The 23,217-nt window shown below is 38.7% G+C and overlaps 1 protein-coding gene across 2 annotated transcripts in view; it reads right to left on the reverse strand.

Annotated features, from left to right (window-relative positions):
* cadm1b (cell adhesion molecule 1b) overlaps window positions 1–23,217 on the reverse strand; it is a 273,821-nt gene that overhangs the window by 29,318 nt on the left and 221,286 nt on the right. For both annotated transcript variants that reach the window (XM_036149507.1, XM_036149506.1), the window contains exons 7-8: window positions 20,349–20,445; window positions 19,935–20,107 (exon numbers count right to left, since the gene is read on the reverse strand). In XM_036149507.1, the coding sequence (XP_036005400.1) occupies window positions 19,935–20,107; window positions 20,349–20,445 (270 nt within the window). The remainder of the gene's footprint in view (window positions 1–19,934; window positions 20,108–20,348; window positions 20,446–23,217) is intronic.

The following is a 23,217-nucleotide window of genomic DNA, read 5'->3' on the forward strand; positions in this document are numbered from 1 at the left end:
TTCTTCAATGTAAATTTAAGTCAACTGTTTTTTTTCTACTTTTAAAGCACCCATAATATTTTGGCTCCAGTCCCTTATATCTCTGCCTGCCACTGTATTGATAAAACTCTTGACTCCCAACAATTAACCATATGTTTATCACTCTATGTGCTTAATAGTTGAATTATTTTTGTGTTATTTGTGACCTCAAAGAATATATTGTAAAATGTCTATTTTTTTTCCAAACCTTTCAACATTTTTGGTGCTTTCATAAATGTTCACCTGTGCATCTGACATTTGTTTTCAAAAGGACTTGGGGTTTCAAAAAAAAACATGTAATCCTTTTTTTCTGAAGCAGCAGATGTTCCCTGTACCAAAAGCCAACATTCAGCCACAGTGGGTAGAAAATAGTCATGTCAGCAATTTAGTGTGTTATTCAATACATAGTCCAAAAAAATAATGATGGAAATGTCAACAATCATTTTTCACCTGGGGATTAAAAACGGTTTTAACAAATGTTTTTGGCATTTCTTCCAACTTTCATTTCTGAAAGATACTAAGCAAAAGCTTGACATTATCGGCTTCTCTTCCACAAATAGGAGCGTCTAAAGGGTAAACCCTTGGAAAATCTTGCAACTGGATAATACAATGCTTAAAATAATAATATTAAAATTTTTTGTGTAGTATGAACTCAAAATAATAGTTTCCTTGTAAAGCACCAGTATGTCATATAATGAGGACACTGTGAAGTCTCCTTGAAAAAGCATGCACACTTCTAGTGTTCATTGTAGCTCTGCTGCTCTCACCATATACTTTGAAAACAGCGGAGAGTCACAAGAAGCAAAATGTCTTACAAGTTTATGAGATGAAGAGGAAGAAAGAAATAAGACCAGAGTGGAATTGAGAGATTAGTCACATACGATCCCCCTGACAAGTGGAAGAGCAGGTAAGATGGTCTTGCGCACGCATGAAGTTTCTTACTGCCATCTCCGGAAAACACTTCCACTCTACCTTTAATTCTTTAAAAAGGGTGTTTCCTTTTTAAATGTTGACCAAGTTTAGCCAGCTAACCTTAATCAAACATCAAAAACATTGCTTAGGTTTGATAATCGTGATAAAGCTACTCACTCATCTAAATATATTAGAATACCATTTAAAGGCTGCAGCTGGAGAAAGTTCAAGAGACACCATACATACATGTATTCAGATCGTGGGAAACAAAAGTCACATTCTTTAATAAGTCCAACCAGAACCTAAGATATCAGAAACATTTACTATACTATTAAAATATTCTGGGCTTTTTTAACACCACAGAAGAGCTACAGGCTGATTGCTTACATGCCTAGCTGCATTTTGAGCATTATACAGTTCACGTATAATGCATTTTTCAGCAGGTGAGCATTTATTCATTAAGCACACATGTACAGGGATATTCAACACATTAGAATATGCATTTGTAAGAGGCTTGTTTGTCAGATTAAAATAACCTTTGAAAAAAAACACATGAAAACATACTTTTCAATAAACACCCATTTTAGAAAAAGGAAAAAATGCATTATTTATTGATCTGATGCAATATTCTAAATGTTTAATAAATCTTAAGTGCCGTAGGGGTTATTTTAGTTGAAGGTGTGTGTGTGTGTGTGTGTGTGTGTGCGTGTTTGGGGGGGGGGGGGGGGGGTCACAATTAAATAAAGGCTTTAAAACATCAGTCTGTGTCCAATGGAGGAGATGTGTTTCCCTTTGTGAACTGAGTTACTTAAATAAATAAACTTTTAAATAATATTCTGATTTATTGAATATGACTATCATAAGAACCTTAATCATGTAAATAAAGCAGGCTATATGGCTAATACATGAAAGGAGCCATAATAAACTCAGGTTGGGGTGGATTACATTATATTATACTAGTTTTTGTATTTCACCTTTTGAAAGTATATTGTGATTAATGATTAACAATGATATCTGGCAAAGATTTAACGATTAAGCAAGACTGCAAATTAAGCCACTCCGGGGGTCCTGCTTGAGCACAGCACAGCCAAAAGCAACACATCCTCGGCTCCTCACTGTACTTATTAGGCCTGTCACTAACCTTTCGCAAAATAATCAGAAAGACAAAATGGAGGGCAATTCAGGTATGCAACCATACTAAGGAGAGCTGAAAGCCAGCCTCATCAAGGGGAATTATTTTGCCAGGCTCTGGTGCAGGGGGGAAAGATAGCCCGGCCCCTTGCTGAGGGAGAACTGCAGCAAGGGAAATTGGCTTGCTTTTTCCATGCCTTTACTGTCTGCACTCCATCAAAAGACAGCAGTGGGGGACCACACACACTCCCAAACTAATGATAAAACATCAAGGAGAGCATAATGTTGCCGCCAGGGATGGAGTGTATAGCCGAGGTGGTGCTGATGGTGGTAGGGGGGTATCAGCGGCAGATTCTCCTCTGACAGTGTTTGAAGAGAGGGGTGGGCTAGATTTCCTTCCCTATGACCGAAGGCTGTGTGATAGCTGAAATGTCAGTGTGTGGAAGAGGGTGGGGGGAAATTGGCCATTCAGGGATGAGGGTCTTCACAAAGGCTGGGATGGGATGTGGCACCTATAATATCCCGGCGAACACAAATTCTCCATGGGCAATTTCCAGGCTGGATGACTCCGGGCTCGGCTTTATGAGGGCTGAAATATGAGTGTGTTTTGGAGATGCCATATTTTCAGGGAGCATTTGTATCAGTGAGCAATTTGATATGAGAAAATTTAACCATAAAGTGAAACAATGTTTGAGAAATTGTTTATCTACGGCTGCTTAAATCTGCCTGCCAACATGACAGCGGGGAAGATGTTTTGCTTGTTTTTGTTTTGTCTCCTTATTTCTTTTGCTTAAAAGTTGCTTTTCCATAAGGCTTTATGGCAGAGTCCTGCAAAACAACCAGAAAACTCTTGAATTTCAAAGGAGTACAAGTTACCCTCTACCCTCAGAGAGTCAAACAGATTGCAGTCGTTCATTGGTCCTTTTAAAGAGATACTGCACAAATTGCATTACTGCACCTGTAGTGAAGGGGTGGAGTCTGGTTGATGGGATATTCAATTCAGGTGGCAATCTACTGCTAGTGGAAAATCTCTTTAAAAGAACTAACAGCATTTCTGATCTGTTTGACTCACTGAGGAGTGATTGTATGTTGAAAGACATTGAATAGTTTATTGGTCTTGTCAGAAAAGTACAATGCCTGGCAAAGGTTTTCTTGAACTTCTTGCACATTGTTGTGTTCCACCCACAAACTGCAATATTTTGAAGATTTTGTTGTAAAGTACAGTTGAAGTTTTTTTTTTTTTTAGTTATTTATTTCATTTTTGATTGTTGGAGGAAGACTAACACAAAGCAGTGCAGAATAGTGAAGTGAAAGAAAATTATACAGGAGCAATTATTACAATATAAAGTGTGGAGTGCAATTGTGTTCAGGCCACCTGTGTTAATATTCTAAAGAATTCTCTTGTTATGCAAACATTTTTATGTATATTTCTGCCAGCTTTAATACCAATAGTTGCAATGACACAGGCCTATTTCTTGGGTTGATGCTCTTATCAGTTTAGGAAGATGTCTATGTCCTGGCAGATTTGCAGTTGTGCTACGTTTCATTTTCAGATAAATTATTTAACTTTGCTCAGTCAGATATTATAAACATGGGATAGCATTTCATGAAATAACCTCACTCTATCACTTTATTTCTGACCTGTCTGCTGTGTCCATTGGGCTTTGTGATTCTGTTTGTTCACTAATATCCTCAAATAAACCTGATGTCTTCACAAAGTAGCTCTATTCATACTTTATAATGCAAACACATGAACTCTGAAATAATTAGGTAAATCCTAAAGGGAACTGAGTGAACAGTTTTTTTATGTCAGGGATCAGAGTAGATGCAGAAATTAGATAAAAACAAGTACAGCACACTAGTGTGAAATGTCTGGTGATTGTTACATAAAATCTCAATAAAAGACAATGATGTTCATGGTTGTATTTGGAAAAATCTCTCTTATCTTAGAGTTTCAAGTTTATGCCTGTCCCCACCAGAAAAAAAACAAAAAACACTGAACCAAAGAAGTGGTCCTGAGCAGGCATTTTTCAAAAATGAAATGTCTTTGAGAGGCTATGAATATGATGAGATATATAGAATGATTGTTTTTTTTTTTTATGTGCATGAGGTGCTGACAGTGAATGTGAAGTTCAATTCACAAGGATGCAATTTTCCAATAGACTTTCATAAGACCAGAGAGACCTCTGAGTCCTGTCTGCTCATGTTATGTCAAACCCCCAACAACCCCCAAATTTCCAGCAGCTTGTGTGTCTTTGACTCTCTGTCCATCGAGGATTTATAGGTCAAAAAGTCAATTGGAAGCTGAAGTGTGGTGGTAAAAGGATCGGTGGTACGAGTTATATCACCGGGCTGCGGCTGCCCCTGAGAGAAAAAGGTTTTTGCTCTGGCCACTTCTCTCGCAAACCAAACGGCAGCCACGGGGGCACAATTTAAAGGCCGTCTCAGACAGACCCTCGTGGAGAAACAGCGTGAGAAGCCTCTCTCTCAGCCCCTTTCGACCGGCCACACACAATACACACAGAATGGGACTTGATTTGACGTGGATTTACATCAGCCTCCCACCTGTCCGGGCTGTCGCACAGTGAAAGGTCATTAGTCTTTTTGAAATAGGAAGAGCCTGAAGGACCAGAACAGGTAGAGCGTGGCAGGAAGACCAAAAATAAAATTGATGAGCAATTCGACCGGACTTTTAATGTTTTCACATTACAAAACAGCTCATTAAAATACAGCTACTTTTTATGAGGATGGAAGTTAAACAAAAATATTTGTTTGATAGGAGTGTTATGGCTTTAATTGGAGCTCGAACAGCACATTGAACATTTTTCTTGCCCTCTTACAACTTTCTTTTGGATTTGCTTATTGTCAAAGTTACATATTTCAGATCATGAAACCAATTGAAATATGAGCTGAGGAGAACCTATTTACACAAAGCAGTGTTTTAATGAGGATTTTGTTTATGAAGGAAATAACGCTTTTCAAACCAACCTGATCAAGTGCAAAAAAAGCAATTACCCACAAAAACCACTAACTGGTTTTGCCATCTTGGCAGAAAAAAAAAACTGTCATCCAAAGGGTGAGTTGTGAAACCAATCTTTTTTGCAGAATTGTTTTAGGGTGTATTCTAGCCTGCTTCCTTTGGTCTGCTTTAAACTGACCAGAGTTTGTTTCTCCGCTTAGTTCAGTTTGGTACAGGTGTGAATACAGCTAAGTGAACCCTGGTCCAGAACAAAAAGAGGACATAGACCCACTTTTTGAGGTGGTCTCAGTCCGCTTTCAAATGGACTCTGGTGCAGTTCACTTCTCGTGTGAATACGAAATGACCTTGATCCAAACCAACTACAGAAAACATATGTCTCTGACTTAACAAGCCATCATAGCAGTAATATAGTACTGAAACCATACCTGTTGGCATCTGTTGCTGCTGCCAGCCTGCTATGGGACTCCTTTGGCTTGCAAGATGCATTCTTCAATGGCATTTACAAAATTAGAAATAAAATATCTCAGAACCAGCTTTGAATGAGCCACTCACAAGCATTTATCAGTTGTAATATCTTCACAAATATGCAAAACAGGTGCTTGCACGCATGATTTATGTAATAATTTTCCTCCATTTCTGGATCTGTGCTATGTCCCGCCTTAGTAATTTCTGTCCCATGGGAATGACAACCATCACACACGGCTTTGTTTACAAGTTATATGTGAAAAAGTACAATGTCAAAGCAAACCGCACCAAGACAAAAAAAAAAAAAAAAAAAAAAAGTCCGGACCAAACAAGCAAACCAAAGAACTTTCCCGGGTTGAATACACCATTATTTCAAACACATTAGAGGGTCTTCCAGCACTAGAATAAACTACCTGTTTAGGTTTGTGCAAAAGGGTTTGAATCGGATTCAAGTGCAGACTTTGACTAGGTCACTGTAACAGTTGAAATTGTGTGGTATCTGTAAGACAGCTTAACTCCAGGCACATTGAATGCGGTGGAGTTACGTTTGCGGCGCCGTAAGAAACCCAGATAATTAAAAATGAATGTCTCAACTCACATCAGTTACATGCGGTTGTGGGTCCGGTTACCGAGGCCATGCGGTGGTGCAAAAAAATTCTGAAACAACATAGTTTGACCAGACGCCGCAGCGGTTACCGGATCAAGCTCCATCGGGCGCTAGACAGGATGAAGTTCCGTTGAATTTCAGAATAAAATCACCGCACCAACTTAGGTAGCTTGACTAGTTTAAACAAAACGGTGACACAGAAACATGAGGAAATCGAGGGCTTTTTGAGGATGACATAGGATATTTAAGCGCACCGATAACAAGTTTTAGACATTTATGAGGGATAGCAATAGAAACTATCACATGAACTTCTGTTCTCACTAGTGCCGTTTCCGCAACCAGAGCTGCAGCTGAAACAACAAAGAGCTTTTGATCTTGAGTTCCTGGAAAGGGTACTTTGCCTGTTTTCTCTATTTGTGGATAAATGCTATTTATGTGATTTGCTGAATTCCCAAAGCCCTAATAATGTATTTGTAATGCTTTCCATACTGGCAAATATCAATGACTTTGATTCCCATTTGCTCTTACGCTTTTTTAGGTCGGGGCATGATATGTTTATTTTGAAACTTTTTAATCTACTTCATGTTGTCAGACAGATACAATAAAAAATATTATTTGATTGTATAGGTCAAGAAGTGAAGAAAAAGCCTCCTTCCTGTGGGGGATGCCTGAACACCACCTCAGGGAGGTGTCCAGGGGGCAAGCCACCCCAGGTGATTCCTTCTCTTCAACCACAATAGATCGGTGCAGAGTACTCAGTACTATGGTAGCTACACCAATCCTTATGTTGAGCTCCCATGCCATTCTACTCTCACTCATGACCAAAACCCCAAGGTACTTAAACTTCTCCACTTGAGACCCAGACTCCTGCTCCACTTGTGCAAAGACTGGATGGCCCGTAGTACAGGGCCCAGGTCCCTGTACTCTTCTAGTGCCCTCCCACAAGGGACACTGTGAATGCCTTCTCCAGGTACACAAAGCACATGTGGAACCGTTGGGCAAACTCCCATGAACCCTCAGGCACCCTGAAGACGGTGTAGAGCTGGTCTGATGTTACACACTCCTTCTGAAGCCAGAGGTTTGACTATCAACGAGACTCTCCTCTCCAGCACCCTGGCATAGGCCTTTCAGGGAAGACTGAGAAGTGTGATGCCCCTGTAATTGGAATACATGCTCCGGTCTCCCTTTCTATAAAGGGGTAAGAGCACCCTGGTTTGCCAGGGGATAGGCACTGTACCTGACCATAATGTGATGTTGAAGAGGTATGTTGGGCACAACATTCCCACAACATCCACAAGATCTCATCCACCCTTGGCAACCATAGAACTTTCGGACTACCTCTGTGACTCTGGCCTGGGTGATGAACGAGTCCCCCATCTCTGCTTCAACCAAGGAAGGTAAGACAGTAGGATTGATGAGATGCTGTTGAAAGTACTCTTTCCACTGCCAGACAATTTCCTCTGTTGGCTTGTGGAGTCTCACATGCCAACCATGCTCAATAGGACTCCTTATTTGGCTTGATAGCATCCCTTACTGCCGGTGACCACCACTGGGTTCTAGGATTACTGCCAGGCACTGCAGACCTTATGGCCACAGCTACGGGTGGGTACATTGACCATGGATGCAGAGAACATTGTCCACATGGACTCTGTCCCCAGCCTCCCTGAATTATCGGAATAGCTCTCCCGGAGGTAGGAATTGAATACGTCCCTGACCAAGGGCTCCACCAGATGCTCCCAGCAGACCCTCACTATATGCTTAGGCATGGTGTGTCTGTCCTCTTGTGCAAGCCAATCCAACTCACCACCAGGTGGTAATCGGTGGACTGATCAGCCCCTCTCTTCCCGCCAGTGTCCAAGACATGCGCCCAAAGGTTACAAGGCATGACTACAAAGTTGATCATTGACCTTTAGCCTAGGGTGTCTTGGTGCCATGTGCACTGATGAACATCCTTATGCTTGAACATGGTGTTTATGGACAATCTGTGAGTAACACAGATGAACCCCAACCTCAGGCTTGGCTCCACTGTGGGGCCCCTGCTCTGCTGTACCAGGTGACGTCTTGTGCCTTGTTGGAATATTCATTATAATGGCTTTTGAAGCACCCTTTGTTTGACTCATCTCACAGAGCCTGTTTGCCATAGGAGACTCTACAAGTGGCATTTGGCCCCGGACAACATAGCCTCTGTGATCATCTGCAAGCTCAAACCCCTCCACCATATTGAGGTGACAGTTTAATGAGTGAAGTGTTTTTGGTGAAATCAGCTTTTCAATAAATGTGGTTAGTCAAACTTAATTCATGATTTTAAAAAAATGGTAAATGGTATTTACCATTTCACACAGGACGAGGTTAGTTTGGATACCCTTTTCCCTACATAAATGACTCAGGTTATCTTTAAAAATATATATATAATTAGTTTGATTTTAAAACACAACCATAATTAATCTGTACAGAGGCAAATTGTTCTTGCAAGGCACTATAAAGTGCACAAAACCTTAAAAACAAGATTACAATGTTTTAGTAGAATTTTGCAGGCTTTGGGAGCAGTGCACTGCTCAAACAACTGCACAAGGTTATGCTAAGACCAATCAATGTTGCAGGAACACACACTAATTAAACTACTGTAGCAGGCATGATTAGTTTGGGACAACAAATTCTCACATGGACCACAACACGATTTTGTCTGGCATTAAATCCTCCAGAAAAGAGGAGTGGGAGTCACGGCTGCAATTATATGCAGTTTTGAGTACCTTTTACCAATCTCCTGTGTCTCATTACAGAGAGCTGAGGTCATAGAGCCTCCAAAACTCACACACCAGAGAAAATCTGTTTAATGGAAATTGGTAAAATATGTGGATACGAAGTTACTAATTGAAGGGGTCATGGCCAAAGGCACAAACGCTGATAACATAGATACTCTACATTTTACAGCAGGAGCAGAGCACATTTGGTTCCCATTGCTTTTATTCATTCATGTGAGTGTTATGGGGGAAAGCATGAATCAAATGATACATGAATTTAACAGCAGTAGACGCGCTTTATACATGAGTTTTTCGATGCTTACTGGGAGTTCAGTAAATGTGTCTGGACTAAAGTAATATAACAATAGAACTTTGGGGATCTGTGTAGATGATTAAAATGCATTGCTCAGATTTACTTGAAAACAGTTCTCTATACCAGTTTCACAACAATCTTTATTCAGCAAATAGAAATGTAGTCCTAATATCTTGATGATCTGCTATGAGAGAGCTATTTGGCAGCATATGTTGTTCTTTTGTTTGGAAGTGATCATCATGGGTCCATTGGGAAAGAGCAGATGTCATCATCCGCCTGGCAGAGCACAATGATGAATTACCATAGCTATATAAAGTTATCAGAGTAACAGAAAACCTATGTAATACCGACAGAGCTGCCTATTTGTATAAGGTTGATGTACTGCTGTGCATCCTTACTCACCATGTAGTGAAAGTACGTGGGTGGTGCACAGCTCTCATTGTGCTAATTGGTTTCATTCACTGCATCTTTCAAGGTGTGAACTGTTCTTCCTGTAGCAGCTTGCAGGTGTGCGCTTTTAGTGCACTACTTTGAGATTGCTGGCACAATCTTACCCATTGAACCATTTTACATTTTTTTGTCAACTTACAACAGTTTGTGGTTGTATGTTGTTGCACCTGTTCACTCCACATCAACCTTAATAAACCATCTCCATGAAATATGGTGGTAGCAACAAGTTGCTGTGGGGATGCTTTTATTCAGTTGGGACAGAGAAGGTTAATTTGAAGACTGATGTAGGCAAGTACAGGATAATTCTGGAGTTAAGCCTGTTATTGGCTACGGAAGACCTGAGGTTCTCCTTCAAGCAGGATGATAGCAAAACTTTTTACATTTTTTATTAGTGAAAATAATAGTTAGAAAACCAAGCACCCCCTCTTTCCATCTCACAATCATGCACCACTTTGTGTTGCTCAGCTGCATAAAATACTGCAAATTATTTGTAATGTGACTACATGCTGAACATTTTCAGGGAGGTGTATACTTTTGAAATAAACTGTATGATAAATAGCTTTTTTTTAAAACTCCCCTGTCTCTATTTAAAGTTGCGCTTCTACAAGCCTCAAAACAAGTAACAAAGGTAACTAAGGGATTAGTTGATATATACATTGGAAATGTGCTCACTCTAATTCAAATGAAGTTTCAGCTGGGATATCTTTTTTTTTTTTTTTGAGCCATTGAAATTATTTCAGCAAGGACAAACTGGTACGCCAGAGCTGCTCTGTATCATTTATTCCTCAGAGATTTGGATTAGTGAGATCCTGCTGTGTTTAGCTGCGACATTTCCCAAAACCCCATACGGCTGCAAATTCATGCCGTCAGTAGGATGCTGCAAACCATTCAGGAGGCAATGATTTCACCCTAAGTTTTTTTTTTTTTATTTCCATTCTCCAAACTCAGTCACTGGTCGCTCCTACAAACACAAAGAATTTAAAAAGCTATTATTCCCGAACCCACAGCACTTCTCAAATTCTTGACATTGACAGGATTTTTGATGCCTCGCCCCAAGACTTTGTCCTTCCGATAAATTCCTATTCACTGTTTGCCTTACTATTGGTGGGTTTTTTGTTTATGTAAAACCAATTACAAATTCATTTCTTTTTCACAAAGGGGCATTTTCAGCAAACTCCCTAAACACTGGCTTATGAGTCAGTCAAGCAATGTTATACTGGTTATATACTGAGCAAGACTTAAACATGCTGACTAAATGATAATTTAAGCCATGCATTTCAAAAACTGCAAAACATACTTCTGTAGAAAACCTACACAACGCTTTCTTTCAGCTTTTGAGACTCATGCTGAAAAGGATCCATGTAGTCTAGACTTAGACTTTACTTTATTAGGTCCCTGAAGGGCAATCTGTTGCAACGATTAGTAGTTGCAACCATCACGCAATAACACCAGCAATTACAAAGACAAGCGACAAGACAGGAAGATAAGAGGCAACTTCATATAGAAATCAATCTAAATCGCACCTTAAAAATATATCTAAATTACAGCTAAAACTGGAATTAAGATGCATCAATTTGATAGGGACTTTGAGAAGCCTAGTCACGTACTTTGACTTTATGAATTTCTGTGCCAGCAGCTCATTCTGGTCACTCACTTTGTCTGCATAAAGAGGTTTTCTGATGAAAATATCACACCGTGTTGGCTTAGTATATATTTATGTCCGTGTTTTATGTTTTGTTTCCCTATATTTGTTGGAAAACGAAGCCCATCTGTGTATTTTTACCATAAAGAGACCACGTGACATACAACATTGTGTGACTGTGGCTTAGCGGGTTGAGTAGTTGTCTGGCAATTTGAGGGTTGTGGGTTCGATTCCAGCTTCCCCCTGCCACATGTCGATGTGCCCCTGGGCAAGGCATTTAACCCCAAGTTCCCTACCCAGCTGCGTCTCGGTGTATGAATGTGAGAGTGACTGGGTGAATGTGGCTATACTGTAATGTACAGCGCTTTGGGTGGTCAGCATGACTGGAAAAGTGCTATATATGTTCAGTCCATTTACATAAAATAAGTAAACAAGAAGAAGCGAGTGAATCAGCAATGCCAAGTGGAGGTGTGAAAAAAGAGGTTATCTTCCCACGGTTTGTGTTTAGACCAGTCTAGAAATGCCTCCTGGGGTTGGCTTTATCCCCCGTTCCCCCTGCGACATTGGCATTGAAATCTGCGAGAAATGGTTAACAATAAACAAACAAATGTAAAATAAAACATACATAAAAGAGAAAAAAATACTAATAATGTTTGTATAATTGTATATGCAAGATTGTCTTGGGTATTTTTAAGGATAAAGGTATCCACTGGGATCAATATCTGGATCACGCATCAGCTTAACCTAATAACAAAATAAGGCACAGCTTCTCTGCTCATAAAATGTGGTTTATATAAGCCAAAAACTGTAGGAATTCTTCAGTTTGTTTATTATACAGCTTGGTAGGACATATCTTTGTAAAGGGAGGAGCTCACACTCTGTGTAGGTGATGGGTATGGTCTATCTAGACTATTTGGCTTTGGTTACTGATCGGGACTTGAATAGGATCATCATGTCCATTCAATTGTGTCCCAAACATGTTCCTGCATCCTTTGACAATGCTTTGTAAGTAATTACGTTTTTGTATCAGGAAACCAAACCAGCAAAGAAGGGAAAATGAGAGAACAGATTTAAATTGCCAAGCACTTTTATAAAGACACGTCGATGAATGTTCCAGGGACACGAAAAAACATAAACATCTACATCACCTCTCAAGATTATTAATAGTTGTGATGTAAATCAAGACTATTGTTTTGGTCATATGCCAAAGCATATGACCAAAACATGCTTATTCTGTTGAAAGACCAAATGAAGGTCAATTTTCCATTAAAAATGTCCTGCTTTTAAAACAGTTTATGATGCTGAGCATCTCACAGGGTTCTTGCTTTTGTTTCATGACCAACAAACCAAAGCATAGAGTTCTAGTTAAAGTGTCAGAGTGTTGCATTTTCCATATAAGGCAATTTCCTGCCACATCTACCTAACCACCGGTTGGCATGGAGATAGTGTCTGATAGTTGTTATGGAGACTTGGTGACCCCCAATACGCCACTCTTTGTTGCACTTTTCTAACATTCTTAATGTATGGCCTCTTTTGATTATGCTTTTTAATAACTCATATTGCACTGTTCTTATTTATTATTGCTGTTTACAGTACTTTTACTGGTGTTTTTGATTTTGGTGTTTCTGTTTTACCTTTTGTTTTACCAATGTTATGAGTGCAAAGTATCAGTTGAAGCACTTATAATGATCCATTCATTCACTAAACTTTTTTCTCTCTCTCGCTATTTTCCTCATTGTGTGAAGTGCCAAAATAAACTTTAATCTTCGTCCAGCCTCTTTTGTACCGTTATTGCCCTGACTGTAGACATTATTATTATTATATTTTTTTATTACATTTATCTGGTCGAAAATATGCTACTGCATTAAACGATTAACGTATTTTCAGGTGCTGAACAAATCTTTGACGTGAGTTCCAATGATTTTGGAGGGTATTGTATGTACCTACCAGTAAAAAGAACGTTTCAGCATTTCCTGAAGCATTTGGGGACAGAATATAATATTTTTTACAGCCTCATTAAGTTTTAGGATAAAAAAAAGAATTATGATAGCAAATTAAGGTGCCAATAATGTTTAAACAGTTGTTAATTTTTCCCATTAAGTAAAAGTGAAAATCAATGTTTTAACTTAACACACAAGGTGCCAGGCTTCTTTACTGAACCTATACTAATAATTTCTAATATACTTTCTGAGAGATAAAATCTATCATGTTTGTTCAACTGAGACAAATTTAATGTAAAAATAATAATTAGGTGGCTCCTATTGATATATTTAGAAAATGTAATAAACTGCATTCAAAAATGTATTCCAAATAAAAAAATTTGAAATATAGTTTTAATTTGGGTAAAGTTATGAGTATTTGTATGTTATTTTTTTATAATATAAAGCTTAAGCGGAAGTTCAATTGAAGAAACTCTATTGCCTACCTCCATCCAATCAGAGGCTCATTGGCCTCCGACGCAAGACAATCAGCTTTAAACTGCTCGTCCACGAAGCCAATCAGCATCCTGGGTTCATCTTAAAAGAACTTCAAATCCACGTCTCAGCCTTTTACCCGGCAAAGCGCAAGCCATGGTTAAGCAATGTCTGATTTTTGGACTCAGATGACCCTGATTCAACCCACCTCCATCCCCTTCTCCACCATCATAGCCAAGCTCCATCTGGCTTTTCCATGCAGCTCCTTCAACCTCATCCCTATCAGAGTGTAATTCCTCCCCGGACTCTTACGGAATTCCCTGTCACATCTTAATCGGTCCGGCAGAAGACCACCATGTTGAGCCTGGTTCTGCCAGAGTTTTTCCTCTCCACTGTCGCTTCATGCTTGCTCATCATTGACAGATTCATGCAAACCTGTGTTTATCCAAGTTGGACATCTATCTTTCTGGGTCCCTGAGTGAAGCACTGGTACCAGCTCTCGCAGTCTACTGGATCCCACCAATGCAATATTAAAGTATAATTCAGCATTAATGTTTCCTGCCGAGGTCTAAACGCCAAAGTCTCAAAATAGTGTATCAATAAAATTATTGTAATTGTCTTCTCTTTCCGTGTGAGTTTTTCAGATTGAAATAATATATTAACATTTCTGATAAATATTTGAAGGGTAGTCATACATAAAATCAGTTTTATCACTTTTATTGGAAATGAAAAAAAAAAAAAAACAAATCATCTCTCCCAACTTTTTTTTTTAAGCCTAAACATTAGATATATTTTCGACCCTGGTTTCTGGTATTGTCACTGGCAGAGAGAATGGTTTTGACACACCGGCAGAAACTTGGTAGAAAAATGCAAAACAGCAGGATGCTCAACAGAGAGAAAACTAAACTTGCCAACAACAGCTGCAGCTGCTGGAAATTTATTTATTTTTTCCTCTGATCTCCATAAACTCCTGCCAGCCAGCAAAAAACAGGAAATTAAGGTCCGAGGAGGAGTGTGTGCTTTACTGATGTCACGTTACAGGGTCCTATTGTGCTTTTTAAAACTTCAGATAATTACCTCCTGCTGTTTACTCCCCTCTGGGATTTCAAGTGCAAAGATTTTTGCTGTCTTTCAAGAACTTTTTTGCAGTTGGAGAAAAAAAAAATGTTCCAAATTGATCAAGGAAATTCTCCAAAGATCACAGTAATTGTTTCAGTGATTAATTTGTTGTGTTTTAAATTTGCTTTGTAGTTATGTTCTGAAAAACAAAACATTAACATGCACACAGCTGTGAAAATGATGACAGTCGTGTTAGGATTTGAAGAAAATGAGACCTAAATGAAGAGAGGTTAGCCAATTGTCAGCTCATTGAAATTCATGCCTCAGGAGAGAATGTCTCTAAGTTGCCCTTTAAAAGTTCTCTGTGGAACAATAACTGAGTCAACAGATTAAAATGAAAATAAAAAATAAAATCATTTATAATTGCATTTTATACTATGGACATTTCAGCCTTTAGTAACCTATTGTATACTGAGTACAGCTCAGTAAATTAGCGTATCAATGAAAAGGTAATTCATTCCATTAATAAGTTCAAAAAGTGAAAATGTCACATTATAAAAATACAAAAAGTATCTAACAATGATGTTTATTTTTGTTAAAAGTGGTTAATAGTGAGGATTGTGGCTTTCAGCTGGTTTTCAGAAAATTTGGACTTGTACGTGAGACAATAATAATAATAATAATAATAATAATAATAATAATAATAATAATAATAATAAAGTTATGCTATACGTTGTGCTACACAATCAAAGGTTAGACTCATTTGAGGTCATGCCACAAAAGGTCACAGCTAAAGAAGCAAAGTACAATATATGTTAAAATCTATTAAAGGGAAATGTTTGATTGACAAGGGAGCACAGCAACAAGGTTAACCACATTCCAAAAAAAGGTAAAAAACAAAGCAACTGGACTTGTTTTGTGTAGTTGAAGACGTTTTGCTTCCTCTCCAGGAAGCTTTCTCAATTCAAAATTCTTGGAGAGGAAGCGAAACGTCTTCAACTACGGAAAACCAGTCCAGTTGCTTTGTTTTTTACCTTTTTTTGGAATGACCATGACCTGGATGACTGAGAATCTTCACCAGCAAGGTTAACCACAGTCTTAAGAAGATTGTGAAGTACGTTCAAGGGTTTGGTGGAGATTCACAAGGTGTGGACTGCAGCTAGAGTCTGTTCTTCAAAAGTCACCATGCACAGATGTATCCTGGACATTCTCCACGGGTGCTTCACTTGTGGTTAATCACTCCTGCAAGTTCCTTAAGACTCAGTGCGAGGTTTCTACAGTCAGTGATGAGTTGGGGACCCATGTCATGTGTGGTCATAGAGCCACAGAGTTTTACCATGTTCAAAGTCATCACAGACCTTTACCAGGAATCTTTAGCGCATTTCGTGCTTCCGTCTGCTGACAAACCTTGTTAAAGATATAGTTGGTAATCCTCTTCACAAACACTTTTTGTTTTACTGGGTAAAATGGTTCTTCTATCCTGAAAGTAGTCAATACATTATGTATTCAGAAAAAGAAAATCTCATAAAATCTCTGTGGGAGCTCCAGGCCTGCAAAGACTCAGTCACTGCCATTCGCACCGAAGAGCAGGGATTTGTCAGAGTTTTGTTCCTTCTCTCACTCCCCTCTGTCCCTCAAGTTCCGGGGGTATCGCCTTATTTATTGGTCGTCCCACATGCTGATCATTCTGACACGCTCACATAACGCCAGTGTGCGTGGTCTTTCATTGTTAGTTTCCGCTTGCTGGTTGTACTTCTAGTGTTTATGTATCTGGTTAGCTTAGCGGTTAGCTTTGGTGTTAGCCGTTCATTGCAGCGCCGCTGCTCTCATTGTATATTTTGAACATGGCTGAGAGTCGCATGAAGCAGGTCGCATTCGGGTTTATGAGAAGAAGAGGAAGGTCTTAGTTGAAAGAATTAAGACCAGAGTGGGTTTGGGAGATTTTTCTTCACGCGATCCCTCTGAGGAACGGAAGAGCAAGGTGAGACAGTCTTGCACATGCACAGTTATTAAAAAAGCGACTCGGGGAAACTTCTGGAAAAATCGCAGACCCTAGCTTTAAGACGTGGTTTTCATTTTCCTGCAGGACTTGATACCAGCACATACTGTCCAAAGTCTGCTTGGTTGGCCAACAAGCCAGCCTGACCAAACGTTAAACAGAATGTATTGAGTATTGTCAAGAGGACGATGAGAAAGACACCAGACCCAATAAAGCACATGAGAGAGGCCGCTATTTAGGCAACTTGTTCTTCCTGGACACTTAAGCAAAGTCACATGCTTATCGTCTACATACAATGCTGCATTGATGCAATAATACATGCAAAAGGAGCCCTAACCAAGTATTGAGCAAATTTACAAAGGAAACATTTTTCATGATCTGATGTCTACTGGAGATAAAACTCCAATTTACTGTGACGCACCTGTATGGGTTAGTGAAATGTATCTGAATAACAGTATAAAAAGCTCACAAAAATTAAACTGTTTCTTAACGCAAAGCTGCTGTTGGTAGTAAAATACTTTTATAATTAACAGCGAAACATGGGTCCAGCGATGACTTGTCCATTTCTGCGCACATTGGAGATATTATGGAAAAAGTAATGACCAAAGAAAATGGGAAAAAAAATCACAACAATTAAAATGCTAATAAACAGACCATTACAGGTACACAGTCATATTAATTATGAGAAGGCTCCAGAGGGAACCATGTGAACTCTTATTAATTACCTCAAGTCGCGCAGGGCGTGTTTGTTGGAGCTGAAAAGTTTCAGACTGCAGTGGTGCTTGAAAGCTTGTGAACAGGCATTTTCCATATTTCTGTATAAATATGACCTGTCCACATCTCATGCTCCCTCTGGGTCTGCTAACTGCAGAGCATATGGCAAAACATGCTGTTTTTGTGCAGCAGTTCCACTTGGGTTATCCGGTGCCCTTCTGTTGATATCAAAAAATAAATCTCACACTCAATATTTGGGGTTTCTTGTGTTCCATGTTTTTATTCTGTAAACCCCGGGTTCCCAAGAGTAAATGTAATTTGGTTTGTTTTAAAACTAACAACCATCAGAAAGTAAAAACTAAGTAGTTGTTTTGGAAAAAATAAATAGAGTAAGAGTTCATTTTAGAGAGAAAGTAACAAAACTGTTTAGCAGGTAAAAATTGCTGTTATTAGATTTTTGTGGTATGTCACTTTTAAAATTGTCCACCTTCTGATAGTTTGTGTGTCATGTACAGATTGGGGCACGAGGTGTAAAGGTGCGTTGACATTGAACGCGAATGGCACCGCAAAGTCGCCACTTTTGCTTTGCTTTGCTGTCCTGACATTATAGCCGGCCGCTCGCACAGCAGGCGACATCTACTGACGCTTTCACTTAACTGCCACTCCAGGCTCCTCTCTCACTTTTCGCCAGGCTTGCTTCGTTCTGGATTTGTCTCGTAAGTAATAACTGGTTGAGTGATACAACCACGTACGGCTATTATCAGCTTTTATTCCAAGGATTTAGTAAAACTAGGTCTGTGTTTGGGACTGTTCAATTTATTGTTTCTTCCCGTTGAGTTTAAAAAGAAAAGGAAAACCCATTTTGGTGATAAGACTGTTCTGAGGTGAAAGGTATCTAAAGTGATTCATCAGAATATCCTAAGTTTGATTAAACAAAAAAAACAAAAAAAAAAAAATATATATATATATATATATATATATATATATATATATATATATATATATATATATATATATATATATTTAGTGTTGGAGAAAAAAAAGGGAAAAATTATTTAAGAATTTTCAGCAGATAAAATGTCTGTGGGGAATATCTTGTATCTTGTTTCTTGTTCTTTGGGGTTTCATCCTAAAGTTTTATTTGTGATATATTTTTCATTTTGAAGTTTGGTAAATAAAAGTGTTAACTTATTACTTATTACAAGCCTTGTTATTTGTGGGTCAGGTTCATGAAGCTCAAAGAGTTCTACTTTTCAGAGATGCATATTTAATGGACTTAATGTCATGGATGAAGAGTTGCTAAACAAATCAAGTGCTTGATAACAGCAAATAAGATGTTCCTGGGGTGTGCTGTAATATAGAAAGAACCCAGAGTGCTATATATTGTCTGAAATACAGGTAAAACGCTACATTTCTTTTTTTAAAGCTTCGTATATTAAAATGGATTTCATCAAACCAGCACAGGCAAAAGCCAATTTATGTTAGAGTTTCTGGTGTGCAACATAGTTTCAGCTGTTTATGCTTAAATTTATAAAGCAGAAAGTAGCTAATATCCACCACCTTGTCAACTAACCATGCCCTTCGAGTAATTCCACAATTTTCCACATCATAGCCATAAACCAGAAAAGAGTGGCAGGAAACAAGGTATTTTTTTAAAAGAAAGCTATGCAAAGTCCCATTTGCAGTTTGCCACAAACCACGTAGGGCACAAAGTAAAGATGACAAAGATGGAGCACTAGAGAGATGGCACCAAATTTGAACTTTTTGGCCTACACACAAAGTAACAAAACAGAAAACACACTGCACACAGTAAACACTATCCCCACTGTTTAATAAGATGTTGCTGCATCCTGCTGTTTGAATGCTATTCTGTAGCAGGGTCAGGAAAGATGACCAGAGTTGGTGGAAAGATGAATAAAGCTAAATTCACAGCAATAGTGAAAGAAAACCAACTGGAGTCAGCCTATGAAGAATGACCCTATAACATACAGTCAGACATACAATGGAAAAGTTTAAAATAAATTATAATAATTCAATATTATGGCCTAGTCCAGACTACAATTTTGGGTAAAATTGATGCTCCACATAAGATCCTTTGGAGTTTCCAATCTATTTTCATTTGTTCACTTAAGTTATGCACAAATGTGCTAGTATGTCGAATAAAATTCCCTTCAAATACATACTAGTTGTTGTCACTTAACATAGAGTGAAAAAGCTCAACAGGTCTGATTTCTATTGCGATGCACTGTATGCTGCTCAAAGACGACGGCTTTAAAAAAAAGTCTGAGCTCTGCGGTTATATTTCCATCTGTCCACGATCATGGCTTTCATCATTTTACTTTTAAAGGTGACGGTTTAATGCATTTAATTTGCCATAAGTTCATTTTCTTTTAATATAGTTTTCCGAACACTAAAGCCATGCAGGAGTCTCATGGATGTGAAAAGTGATAAGGAACCTCCAATCCAGTGTGATCATGAGTAATACATACCATACACATAGAGGATGTAGTCATCATAGGCCTCCCCGACAGCATTAGACGCCACGCAGCGATAGGTGCCGTTATACGACTTATTCAGATTCTCAATGTAAAGATCAGAGCCGGTGACCACTGCATGAAGCGGCACATCTTCGTCCACTCTGAGCCATTTGATCTGATGGGGGCTTGAGAGCACAAATGCCACACACATCACTCAGACGCTGTCTATCCATGCTAGAAATCTGAAATAAAGGTCAAATCTGAGATCGACAGAGGAGGGTGGGGCGCCTAATGCTGTACAGCATGCTAACAACTGGTTTAATGGTACAATGAAATGGAAATGTTAAGAGGGTGTTTGGAAAGGGAAGGGTACATGCAGTAAACAGAAATCTCCAGTACTTCATCCATGGGTGTGTGAAAACTCACATTGGTTTCCCCTCAGCGATACATGTCAAATCCAGATTATCGCCCTCTCTTGTTAACCCGTCAGGATACGTTACAACAATCTTCACCTCTGGTTTATCTGAAAAAAGGAAAATAGCAAACAAGAGCTAAACATGCTGCAAGTTTGCTTTTCTTCACCTCCAACCAAACTAGGAGTTACCCAAAATTTGACCCTGGAGTGAAGTTCAGAGTGAATCTTGCAACATAATGAACCCCCCCCCCCTTCCCGCACACACACACACACAAAAAAATAACAAAACTGCTATGAGTGATAAAATTATTCTTCAATGTTCTTATTACACATCCAGTAAGCTCGCACTACCTTACAGCAAAATATATTTTTTTCCTCACTCTCTTATCTGTGGACGCAAAAGATTACCAAAATGTCAAGCGGTTACAGTCAACCTTTCTCTTTTTCCTTAAAAGGTCAGACAAAACAGTTATCTACCTTTAAAAAAAAAATTAATATTCGACACAGACTACAAAAGACTACCGTAACCTTTCTTTGATGCCTAATACTGGTAGGCAGCTTGTATTACCACTTTAATCAATGCGTTAGTAAAAAAAAAACATAGAAATTATCTAAAACATCAAAAAGCTATTTTACTTTACCTAAAATTAATGGATCTTATTAGACAAGGCACCAGCTTACATAAAACTGATTTTCTAATCATTTTTTTTTAAATTCAATTAAGGCTATGATTTAATGGTGAGAGCATATGCTAAGCTTTTAAAGGCACATTACAGGTATTAATTAGAACTGCTCTTTCAAACCTTTATTACACACAAATGAGACAGGATTATTTAGATATTGCAATGGATCTCAGCTTTGTAATCCAGAGACAGATATAACTGACTAAACACATCATAATGTTGTGTTGTATTTACTGGGATTCCAGTGAGTTAAAAATATTTTGAAATAAGGAACCTTTTGGCAATGCATCTCTCAGAAACACAAAATACCACAAACTACACAAAATTATTGTGTCATTGTCTCCTTATTGTCCAACCTTCACAAACTAACAAATGTAAACCTTCGGGCAAGCCTGTCCAAAAGGTTTCGGAGTATTTTTTTTTCTACACATTTGTGAGGTCAGACACTAATGTTGGACAAGAAGGTCTCTGCTCTACCTAATCCCAAAAAATGTTCTATCAGGTTGAGGCCAGGACAGTGAAGTTTTTCCACACCAAACTCATACAAGTCCTTAAATACCCTTGGCTGCTTGATGGAAACACTTTCCATGAAGCTTTCAACTTTCTGTTCATTGCTTCAATGAAGCAAGGATCTCTGTGCACTCTACTCCTGAGCATCCACTGATCTAACCGTGTGATTTTGTGTAGCTAACCACTCGGTCCCAATTACTTCCATTTTGTTAAAGTAGCAATAACAGTTGACCAACCGTAGAAAACTTGATAAAGAGAAGATTTCCAGACTGGATTTATTGCCTAGGAGATATCTTGTAATGGTATCAGAGTCAGGATTCTTCTCCATTAGGTTTTGGATTTTGCTTGTGTTTGTTTTCTCATCATCTCCCTGTGGTTTATTTTTTAACTTCGTTCTTTAGTTTATTCCTGTGTTCTGTTCCCTGTGTATTCTAGTTTATTCCATTAGGTTGGTATTTGTCCTTTTCCATTGATTGGGTGTTTTCTTGTGTCAAATCTGTTCAGCTCCTCTGTTAATTTGTCTCCCTCCCTGCTTACCTTCTGCCTCAGCTGCTCCATATTGTCTCCTGATTAACACACCGGCTTCCTGCATCATTCCCCACACCTCTCACAGCAAATAAAACTCTCTGTTGGTCATTGTTCCACGTCGGCTCCTTCTGTTAACGTGTCCCTTACTCTGCTTGGTTCTTCCCCGCTTTACCAACTGATTTCTCAGTCCGCATGTCATGTTTTGCGCTCCTTGTGCCGTTTGTTACATTGAAATCCTGCAATCCATCAACTGAATCAAACAGCTACATTCTTCAGACGCTTGGACATGGAAGTGACTGGAACACCGGGATTTAACAATTTAAAGGGGTGATCCGGTATGTTTTGGAAATGTGGTGTACATCCATCATATTTCAAGTGATTAATGCAATCTCAATTTTATTCATGACAGTTTAGACATGTGTATGAATGAAGTCTAATTTGTTGTAATCTTTTACTTTGGGTCTAATCTGATCGAATTATTGTTCATGTTTTGAGCAAGTTCAGAATCGTCGTTATTTACTAATTTATCATTTGGTTGTTGGGGGTGTTCAGCCCTAGTTTTTTACCAACCATCCTGAAAATCTTAAGATTTTATAAATCTACTGTCTACATCATGGGTCTGCTTTCTTTTAGTCCATGATACAGATAAGTGGAGGTTTTAGTAGTGTTCAAAAGATTTGTTTTTACGTTTTTAACTCCAACACATCACTTTTTGTGTGTTTTCTCTTTTCGGACAACTTATGGCTCATAAGACAGGGTAGTTGTCTTGCAGTCTGGAAACTGCCTCCTCTTTCCTCATGGCAACGTGCTCCCGGACAAAGCACTTAACCTGGAGCTGCCTAGTGACCTGCATATCAGTGTGTGAATATGAATATGGCTCCAGCGTAAAGCTCTTCAACTGGTCGGTATGATATATAACTTCATTTAGTATTATTGCAAATAAAATGTTTTAGTTAAAAAAAAAAGTTTAGCTCTTAGCAATTTATTTATTTATTTATTTTACCAATAAGAGAAAGACTCTCTGAGCACCTGACTGAGCCGTCCTGCCCTCAATCTGAGCATCAGGACTTCAGAAGGTGACTATTCATCATGACCCCAAAATCCTGCTGTGTAAAAGCTGACGTTGGTCCAATTCAGCCTCATTACAAAATTTATGCAG

Source organism: Fundulus heteroclitus, chromosome 18 (genome assembly GCF_011125445.2).
Source record: "Fundulus heteroclitus isolate FHET01 chromosome 18, MU-UCD_Fhet_4.1, whole genome shotgun sequence".
NCBI classification, from domain to species: domain Eukaryota; kingdom Metazoa; phylum Chordata; class Actinopteri; order Cyprinodontiformes; family Fundulidae; genus Fundulus; species Fundulus heteroclitus.